Raw genomic sequence first — 10,068 nt, forward strand, 5'->3', positions numbered from 1 at the left:
AGCTCGAGGAAGTGGAACGTACGATTGTGGAGCCACACCGACTGATCGACGACAACGAGGGGCGCATGCGCACTCTGCGCGAAATTACCGTGCACTAGCACCAATCGGTAGTGGTATGATACCTATACGTGAAACGCCGCAAGGACGCTGATGAACGCGCACTGACTGCGACCAGCGACAGGCGCACAGTGGTACACACAGGTGTGCGTCACTGCTAATACGAGAGACGAAAGAGAGAGAGCACAGTGTCGCTCAACCGTGTCGCCGCGTCGTGGTAGCGAACGTGCGGGTGCGCGCTTAGCACCCGGGGCAATCCGCTTGATGACCTACCTACAGTTGTAGCCTATACATCCAATTGTATACGGGGTGTCTAGTAATTAAACTGCCAACTTTTGTGAATAGATAGAGTGGATTAAGCTAAGTAGAAAAGTTGTTGCGAATGCACGCTTGCTTGCAAATCTTTATATTAGTTAATTTCTTAGTTATTGAGAAACTTGTAAAACAGTAAAAAGAATTTTTATATTCAGTTAAATCCGCTCTACCTGTCAACGAGAGATGACACGGTAATTTCTGATCCTATACTCGTATATACCACGCACGCACACACGCACCCGCAAAAAAAAACGGGCCACTAAATTTTAGCACAAACTTTTAATATTTTTTAATAGCCATAATTCGACGAAAAATCATCATATTGAGATGAACCAAAGCTCAAATTAAAGCTTGAACCCCTTGATAATCATGTGAGTTTTTTATCGAATTTTTATCGAAATTTTTCACGAGTATCTTCAATGGTTTCGGTAGCTCGTGTCGATTCGGTGTTGCGTGGAAAAAAAATAAATTGTAAACTATTTCATCTTCTTCTAAAGATTTTGTGGCCGCTCTTTGCGGAATAAAGATTTTTCATTTTTACTGGATGTTACAAAAACACGTGGCCAAGTTTTAAGAGCGTATTCTATTCAATAAGGATGGAAATCATATGAACATGAATTCGGAAATTCTTCCTTTCGAAAATGTTTTTTGTTTGCAGCATAATTTTTTAATAATAATGTTGTTTAACAAAAAATGTATACAAGAATGAGAGTAATCGTTTCCCATATAGAGTTTCAAAACTGCAGACATCTTTATCATTTCTTAGTCTGCTTAGTGCAATATGGCGCTTTAGAGCTGTCAATGCGGACTCATGTTCATATTACTTTTTGTTTCACCATCCGTATTGTGATTATACGTTCTAAAATTTGATCAGGTGTTTCTAAAATATCCTGTATATTTACATAAAATGAGTACTCTTTATTCCTTAAAAAATAATTACGAAATACTTGGAGGCTCCCGCTTCTTCCGCACAGTCACACGGGATGCGTTCAGGAATTCAGGGTATATCATTTTATCCTTGTTGTTCACTGAAAAGAAGGATAAAATGATACCTAGATATATTCGGGCAAAGTTTTTGAACGCAGTTCTAAATTATGGCACTAAATGATAACGTGTAAAAAAAAGTCAATTTAACTTTGATATCGGCATATACATGAGCATTAAGAAAAATCCACATGACCTCGGTTTTAACATCGCGACGATATCATTGCAGCGAGAAAACGGAGTCTCAAGAGTTAACTTAGCGCAGCGACGTCAGTTAAGTCTTCGCCGTTGACTCGTCGTCGGTCTTATTGTAGACCTCCTTGTAAACGAGCTCTTGCATCTGCATCCTGAGCAGCATCCTGCGGTCGGCCGGCAGGGTACGGATATGCGGTAATAGGCTCATCAGGAAGTAGTAATTGTCATCGAAACGACAGCTGCCCTCGAGCGGATCAACGCCGGCGAGACCGGTGTCACTGTCACTCATCAGAACCTGCTCAGGCGAAATATTCTGCAGCATCATCTCGTTTTCCGCCAAGTTGTCGGTGACGTTTTGGAACTCCAAGTTGTCGAAGCTCTCTTCGGGTTCGCGCTTCACGTCCACTGTGCCACGTCGACCGTCACCGTCCAGCTTATGCTGATGATGGTGACGATGATGATGATGATGATGACCGATATTACCGTCGCCGGCCATCGACAACAGATGATCGGCGATCGCGTCTCGATCGTCGAGGCCGCCGTCGATGTTTGGAGTCAGCACGCCGTTCTCGCCTTCGCCCTCGCTTGGTTGCAGCTCGTCTTCCGTTTTCGGGATGCTGCGCTCCCAGATCGGCGGCCGTGGCAGCATTTGCTCCTTGAGGAACTGCAAGCTTTTGAAGTGTATCCATACCGGCCGGTTCCGGTGAAACTTGCTCTTGCGGTACACCTGATCCTTCTTCAACTCAGCACGGAATGTGTCACGCAGGCCTTTCCACTTCGCCTTCAGCATCGGTTCTGTAAATAGACAAGCGAAGGCTTATTCAGTGATGTTGTAGACGCAACATGTTAACAGCATATGCAATAATTCGTCAGCACTTTAAAAGGATTCTGGAGCGACGGCCGAACTTATTTAATGTCAGTAATACAGATTTTTTAACTCCAAAGTCATCCAGAGGATACCGGATGTCCGTCTGGTGGCGATCCGGCGTATTGCTCGCGAATGAGTGATAAAAAGTACCAAAATAACAGAAAATCTTTTTCATATTGTCTTTTCGGCAATACGAAAAGATATCTTTCAGTTGACTTTTTGCTTTGCGAAAATGACAACCATAGAAAGATGATGAAAAGATGTTTTTTTTTTAAGTTATCTTTTCGTCTTGCTCAAAAAACAATCTGAAAACGATGTCTTTTCGTCATCTTTCAGACATCTTTTCGCTTTGTCGAAAAAACAACTTAAGAAAAATCTCTTTTCGTTATCTTTTAATATTTCGTGCTGTCTGGGTACTTAATGTTTTATTTGGAATTAAAAATCTGTTTTATCGACATCAAGTTCGGCCGTCATTCCAGCATCTTCTCTTAAATACGGTATTAAGATGCTATAAGCCAATCAGAAGGCTGTATTAGCATCTTAAGACGATTTTAAAATAAGAACTGTAAATACCGCCCTGTGAATGCTATTGACACTACGCTTGCGGCTTGTTCACGGAGCTTGCTAACATTATCGCGTTGATTCTATGAACAGCGTTGGTAGCGTTTGCATTCATAGCGCTGATAGCGTCTCCTCGAACGCACCCCTAGTATTAATTGAGATAAAAAGCGTTAATGCTGCGCTAGTGCATGGAGCTGGTAGTCGCTAACGTTATCTTAGCTCTCCGAACAGATGATCGAGTTTGCAGCATTTGTGTTTACCGCGTGACAGTGAGCTTCCCGAACGCACCTTTGCAATGCTCCCAGTAATTCTCATATGTTATCAATACGTCATCGTTTCCATTGCCACTTCCATTCCAACTGCCTCGGTGAATTGGCTGGAGGGTTCACGTAGCGATTGTAGCATCGAAACAATAATGGACCAATCCAAGCATATCATTTAGAGCGTATCGTTCAGAGCATTTGGAAGAAGCAAGTGGACCGCAACCTTGATAATACAACGGTATGTTTATTCATGGTTGCAACAATAAAAGGTTGCAACACTTTCTTTTCGATTAGTTTCGGAATGCAGCTTACTCACCGAGCAATTAGTTCTTATTTACGAATCCATAAATAAGAACTATAAATGATAAGATCTATGATATACAAAGAGACCGCGTATTGATTGCACTCGCGCGCGCGCATCGATGCATCCTTGCGTTATTCTGCGCATGCGTCCTCGACCGAATGATTTGTGCGTGTGCGTATATTCACGTTAGTTATACCCTTATATACCGTTTACGGTTCAATTAATATTACGATCGAAGCACGATAAGAAATCTCGTTTCGGTCGCGCACTGGAATACCTCAGGTAAGATGTCCCCACGGTGTGTCGTGCAGCATCGACGTAATCGTTCGTGGCGTACTTCGCGCCGGTTCGCGCGTGGAATGAGGTTAGGATGATGCACGTTATGTCAACACGTCACAAATAAACATATATGAAACTTGCGGATCTCGAGGACTATATTTTAGAATAGCAGGAATTGTACTTTAGAATAACATAAAACAGCATAAACTTCTAGAATAAAAGTAATTCATTAAACCAAATATAAAATTTTAAATTTGCATCTACGACGAACTTCACAAGGTGCAGAAATTTCGTTTTGAAATCTTTCCTTTGAAACCTGCGTTTCCCAGTAAGGAAATCCGCTCCGTGTCTTTGAATTTAGATGATGGCGAGATAGATCGACGAGCCGGAGAGAATAATATTACATTTTGAGACGTATGGCGATAGAATGTTATAATTCAGAATATTAGCCTAACATTACGCTTTGATGTCGGAAAAGAAATGCGCTGCGATAGTCTTCTGTATTTGCTTATTCGACAGAGTGGAGCATGAAACGTCAAAATTGCGTTGAAAGACTTCAAGTATTAAATTCTTCAAGTATTAAAGCAACTATATAATGAGAAATTGTAATATCTAGATAAAAAATTTTTTTAAAAAACTTGGCCGAAACCACCGAAGATTGATCCAGACATCACCAAATGGATCCTTTCTCTCTCTCTCTCTCTCTCTCTCTCTCTCTCTCTCTCTCTCTCTCTCTCTCTCTCTCTCTCTTTCTCTAGATTTTTTTGTGGCATAGGAAAGGCATTATTCTAGCCGTTTATTTAGAGCGTGTTGATATTTGCGTAAAATGAAAATAAGAACTTTTAACGCCGCGTTTCTCCAAGACGACCGAGTCGGATAGGCAACTATAAGGATTTATAAGTCATTCATGAGATGAGCGGTTGCCGTATCCTTCTCAACCTGACGACTTGCTCATCAGGCTCATTTCGATGCCACAATCATCGCGGTCGCGACGTATTCATCCTTGCCCCGAAGGAGAGAAACGGTCACACGAGTGGGCGACGCATGGGCGAAAGACGACTGGCGTCTAGGCAGCGTAGGGCAGCGCGTTTGCGTCGCTGGCGATTGAGCGATTACTTATCGCGGCTCGGTCCTGCGGTACCAATCGGGGATGGGGTATTTACATGACACGTACTGGGCAGATTGAATATCGCTGCGATCTCCATCCAGACGCGGTTGGTCACCTCGCGATTGTGATAGGAGATGTGCCTTTGATTCCAGAGCGCCGGCCGTTTGTAGACCTCGGCGATCAGCCGATTCGCGTCCATCTTCACCTCGTCCCTCATGCTTTCTTCGCCTCGTCGTCGTCGTCTTCTTCTTTTCGCCAACTCGCACTACCCCCGCGGATGGGGAAGCTCGTAACGATGGCGAGTCAGGCGAGTGGCGGACCGATGGGAACAAAGTACGGGCGAATACTAGCGCTGGGATAGCGATTAGCGCGCAGGTCGCTGGCGGATAACGATCGATTTGCGTTTCGCCCTCGTCTCGCCTCGCTAGCGCTAGCGGCCGCGCTCTTCCCAAGTACCTTACCTCCTCGCCGCCCTCGCTCTCGCCCTCGCCCTCGCTCGTGGCCTCGCCCTTAACATTTTGCCTCGCACAAGCGAATAGAATGACCCAAGGACCGATATCTCTTATTCGCCTCGTCCTTCTATATGTTTGTATACGACCAGAAATAAAACGCGCTAACCCAAATCAGCAATGGAATGTCTTAGATACATTTAATTTCTTGGATATATGTACTCTAAAAACTTTTAAAGTGAATTGTCACTCTAAAATGTGAAATCTTACCCTTATATCCGTTTTTACCAATGTAAATTAACTTTAAGGCTCCTGAGTTGTCGTCACGGCCATATTGAATCGTGACGTTAGAAGCGAGAACGACATTAATTTCTTGCCATTTGTAAATAAAAACAAATTAAAACGATGTAATGAGATCGCGTTAAAACACTTGTAAAAATGGGACAAAGCTATTCTTATACTCCCTGAAAATCAGTAAATAGTCATAATAGATAAAAGATATTTGAAGTGCGTTTATTCAATGCGCATGCGTATTCTATTTTCACTTTTACCTGTAAAGATGCCTTTTGTCACCTTTTATGATTATTTATTGACTGTCAAGGAGAATATGGATAGCTTTGCCTCATTTTTATAAGTGTTTTAAAGTGATCTCATCATTTCGTTTTATCCAAATTGTCTTTATTTACAAATGACACGTAACAAAAGTTAACGTGTCATTTTTCGCTTCTGACGTCACGATTCAGTATGGCCGTGGTGACTACTAGCGACTACTCAGGAGCTTTAATCTCGGTCTAACTTACTCCTTTTTTTCTAATTCTAAAACTAGAAAAAGATGAAGGTTAGTTGAACCGAGATTAAAGTTAAACTACATTGATAAAAATGGGCATTAAAGATTGAAAATTGAACTACTCAATTCTTCAAGTTCTTCACTGGCTCAATTTTCACTTTTTAGAGTGAGATTCCATTCCAAAGCATTTAAAGAGTGTGCATGCATGCAGCTTCGTTGATGACTTCGATAAATACTTTATTCGCGGATCGCTTGATCATGAAGACTCATTACGTAGATTGCAATGAGTAAATCGATCTGTTCGCGAATACAATGCGCGAATGTAATATTTGCGCATCTAATGGACATGTGCGTGCACATTGCCTACAATCTTCGTGATAATGAAGAATTTCACTTCTAGCGTGAATAAGAGCCCTCTTCCTTCAAATTCAGTTGTTTCATGTTCTAGACCTCGTTACAACAACTCAAATAGAAGTGAAATATTTGCGGACGCAATATTCACGCGTTTCGACTGACGCATGGTGCATCTCCAGTAATCATAATGAAAGACTCAGAGTTGATAGTACAAGGAGCAGAGGCACGTCTCTATAAGGGAATCTATTTAGAAAGGACATGCCTGATGAAGGAAAGATTCGTAAAGAATTATCGACATCCGGAGCTAGACGCTCGTCTCACCAAGGATCGCATCAGAGCCGAGGCTCGCGCCATTATCCGGGCAAAGTCCGCAGGTAAAAACGCACGACGCATCGAAGTACGTGACCGGTGGAAGAATATGGACTCGCATTCATTACTTTCATTTATTCTCGTTTAATATATGGTATAATTCGCCCCGTTCTGTTCTTAAGGAATAGCAACGCCGGCTTTATACTTAGTAGACTTGGAGCGACGCAGAATTTACATGGAATACATAGAGAACTCCACAGTGCTGAAAAACTTCATAGATGAGAACATTTCGGGAAAAATGGACGTGGTTCATTTGCTAGATTTCATAGGACGAGGACTGGGCACAGTGATAGCTAAGTTGCACTCAATGCATATTATTCATGGCGATTTGACTACATCAAATATATTGCTCAAGAACAACTCAATCGAGTCACTCTGCAACAATCAATCAGGAGGTAAACTTTTCGCGATGGCATTTTTCTTCGCGCACAATAAACGCTTTAATGTCGCTTTAAATCGCGAATGCGGTATAAACGATAGGTAAACTTTATCATAATTATCATATTTAATTGTAAATTGAATTATTGCTGACGGAGAAGGAATTTCAACATTTATTGTACTTGAAAAAATTTAGTATCCTCTGTACATACCTATTACAGAAGATTCCGTTATTTCTCTATGCGATATCTATCTATCTATGTGTGTATGTGCGTGTAAACGCGCGTTTGCACGCGCGCGCGCACACACACACGCACACACATACACAAAATGATATTCCTTTGCAGCCGAGGCACAGTTTGTAATGATCGACTTCGGATTGGCCCGAATGGATTCCACACTAGAGGATAAAGCCGTCGATCTATATGTTCTCGAGCGATCGCTACTTAACGCGCATTGCGAAGTGCCGGAGTTGTTTTCCCGTGTTTTTCATTACTATCAACAGCATTATCAAAATAAAAAGCAATGTGAGGAAATACTCGCTAAATACAAACAGGTACAAGCGCGAGGACGTAAGCGCTTGATGGTAGGCTAAAGCATTGAAAACGCCGTTGAAATTTATATTGTAAAATTCAGAGGAAAATATGAAGCATACAAATGTATTTTTATAGCATTACAAAACGTCTTTTACCGAGTTTTGCATGTTGATTAATTGTAAAGATTAACTCAAGCGAGAACGAAACAAACGAATTTTGCGAAAATTCGATTGCGATTAGAGTGGTTAAAATTATACAAGATACATAGTTTGAGAAGGTAAGAAGGTCTTTTCTTTATACACAGATAAATCATATTTGTATGTAATAATATGTAACAGTATACGAAAAAAGTCAATATATAACAGTATCTATTGTGAAGGAAACTATTGCATATGTATAATGAATTTGGCAGCAGCGATGATCCATATGAAAAAGCTATTGCTCTTTATCTGTGATCTTGTTGAGTATATCAGTCAAAATGCAATCCAGAATATATAATAATCCAAGTCACCTATTAACAAACAACAATAATAAAATACAGGATGGAAGAGTGAGAGAAAAAGAAAGGGAAAAAGATGATTTATCAGGAGAAACTGATCCTGTCGCACTTACCAGAAATCCAGCGAATGAGGTCATGAATCCTTCTTTCGTCAATTCCCATATACCACCGTACTCTTCCTCGTCAATTTGTTGGAAATTGCTAAAGTATAAATACGTAATGCCTGCATTGACTACTACAAATCTGAAATATAAACACATGGCAGTGCGTTCGGTAACATTGTGATTTGAGACATATATATATCGCAAGATTTATTAAAGAGAGAACAAACAGTCTAGTTGGTGTCTCTATATACTTACAACAATAAAGCTATAAAACCCTTTAGTGGTATAAGGCCCCATCCTATGCCGACGATAATACCGATCGCCTGCCTCGCCCAGTATATTACGTCGAGAAATTCCTCCTGCGATAAAAAGGAACGAAAGGGTACAGAAATGACAAGTCAAAAATAATTTCCGCTTCGTGGATTCCTTTCTCCTTTGGATAGGATAGAATACTAGTAATACCATGGCACAACTCAAGGGTTATGTTTACCTTGTCCGGCCACTCGGAGTTCGCGGTGATCGCACGTGTCCATACGGTAACCTCGTACTTGGCTCCGTTTCCGTTCTTCTCCGTCCTCGTACGCGACATCTCGGAAAGCTCGCGGTTACACGTCGACCGTCGAAATGATTACGCGAGCATCAGCGCGCGAGGAGCCGAGCGGGCTACAATCTACAATACACATACAATATGTCAAATATATGTATCATAATGTAAAACAGATATGTTCTACTTCAGCTCCGAAATCGAAACGCAAGATCATCAACATAAAAAAATCAATGTAGTTTAGATTTCGGGGACTGAATGTTGCGTATCAACACTTCACAGTCCTCGAAATCTTAAATGTATTTCATTTTTTTGCATCGACGGTCTTGCGTAGAGATCCTTTAGAGGTAGGGATCAGACAAAAAGTTTGTTCGTGTCGCATACTCCAACATGTTCCAATTTCCAACATGCTCCAACATACAGCGGACTAGCGGAGTCTCACATCTACTTTCACAATAACATGGCAGAACCAATCATGAAGTAGTCCACCTGTCCACATTGTTTGATCTCTATATAGAGAATCTATACTTCAGAGTTCAGCACGGTGGTTGAAACCATGGTGATGGTTGACACCATGGTGGTTGAAACTTGAAACTGAAACCTGAGGTGTGAAATGGCATGATATAGGATGCATAAGACGGATACGATCAGCGCATTGCGCGAAGCTACGGAGCCTGGCGTGATAACGCAAAGCATGCTCGTTTCTCTAGCGATAGATCAGGGACCAAAAAAAGAAGGAGGCAGACTATTTCTTCAAGACGGAATCGAGCTGGACAAATTGGAGGAAATTCGAATCGAGTTTCTGAGTAAGTGGAAGTCATGCATATCCAATCGTTATGGGTGCTTTTCATTTAGTGATACAAGTATCATTTTGTCTTTTACTACATTTACATCGCCCGATTTACACCGAAGTTACATAACATCGACGTTATAACTATTGACGTTATGCGTGGTCTATAATGGGCAGTAGCAGCTTATAGACTACTAAGGAGCCGCGCACACACTTTCCATAATAATAAATCGTAAAAATTAACCAATCACAATCAAGAATTTTCAAAACCTTTCAGTTCTGACTGGCTAACTCTTATGCTGGATTCACCCTGCATCCGATTTT

At 41.4% G+C, this 10,068-nt stretch overlaps 4 protein-coding genes across 7 annotated transcripts in view; 2 read left to right on the plus strand and 2 right to left on the minus strand.

Moving 5' to 3' along the window:
- The first annotated feature begins 125 nt into the window (after positions 1-125).
- Prpk (TP53 regulating kinase) lies at positions 126-8,060 on the plus strand. 3 transcript variants are annotated; one of them, XM_018444545.1, is made up of 4 exons: positions 126-201; positions 6,619-6,898; positions 7,016-7,288; positions 7,619-8,060. In XM_018444545.1, exons 2-4 carry the CDS (start codon positions 6,712-6,714, stop codon positions 7,864-7,866), a joined length of 708 nt encoding a protein of 235 aa, XP_018300047.1. In that variant the 5' UTR covers positions 126-201; positions 6,619-6,711; the 3' UTR covers positions 7,867-8,060. The 3 variants fall into 3 exon arrangements, with proteins under 3 accessions (XP_018300047.1, XP_018300044.1, XP_018300045.1); XM_018444542.1 differs by lacking the exon at positions 126-201 and adding an exon at positions 262-335; XM_018444543.1 differs by lacking the exon at positions 126-201 and adding an exon at positions 3,573-3,829.
- LOC108720490 (histone-lysine N-methyltransferase set1) lies at positions 1,162-5,424 on the minus strand. Of its 2 annotated transcripts, none has more exons than XM_018444540.1 (2): positions 5,001-5,424; positions 1,162-2,346 (listed from the first exon to the last, which is right to left on the minus strand). In XM_018444540.1, exons 1-2 carry the CDS (start codon positions 5,149-5,151, stop codon positions 1,631-1,633), a joined length of 867 nt encoding a protein of 288 aa, XP_018300042.1. In that variant the 5' UTR covers positions 5,152-5,424; the 3' UTR covers positions 1,162-1,630. The 2 variants fall into 2 exon arrangements, with proteins under 2 accessions (XP_018300042.1, XP_018300043.1); XM_018444541.1 differs by lacking the exon at positions 5,001-5,424 and adding an exon at positions 3,269-3,475.
- Positions 8,061-8,183: 123 nt separating the features above from the next.
- On the minus strand, positions 8,184-9,276 carry LOC108720495 (uncharacterized protein C20orf24 homolog). The gene is made up of 4 exons (XM_018444550.1): positions 8,901-9,276; positions 8,666-8,769; positions 8,420-8,549; positions 8,184-8,318 (listed from the first exon to the last, which is right to left on the minus strand). Exons 1-4 carry the CDS (start codon positions 8,997-8,999, stop codon positions 8,277-8,279), a joined length of 375 nt encoding a protein of 124 aa, XP_018300052.1. The 5' UTR covers positions 9,000-9,276; the 3' UTR covers positions 8,184-8,276.
- A 224-nt stretch (positions 9,277-9,500) lies between these two features.
- The window catches only part of LOC108720485 (dynein regulatory complex subunit 3), a 3,379-nt gene continuing 2,811 nt past the window's right edge, over positions 9,501-10,068 (plus strand). Inside the window, exon 1 of the mRNA XM_018444530.1 lies at positions 9,501-9,760. Coding sequence (XP_018300032.1) covers positions 9,583-9,760 — 178 coding nt within the window. The 5' untranslated portion in view covers positions 9,501-9,582. The remainder of the gene's footprint in view (positions 9,761-10,068) is intronic.

Source organism: Mycetomoellerius zeteki, unplaced genomic scaffold (genome assembly GCF_001594055.1).
Source record: "Mycetomoellerius zeteki isolate Tzet28-1 unplaced genomic scaffold, Tzet1.0 scaffold151, whole genome shotgun sequence".
NCBI lineage: Eukaryota > Metazoa > Arthropoda > Insecta > Hymenoptera > Formicidae > Mycetomoellerius > Mycetomoellerius zeteki.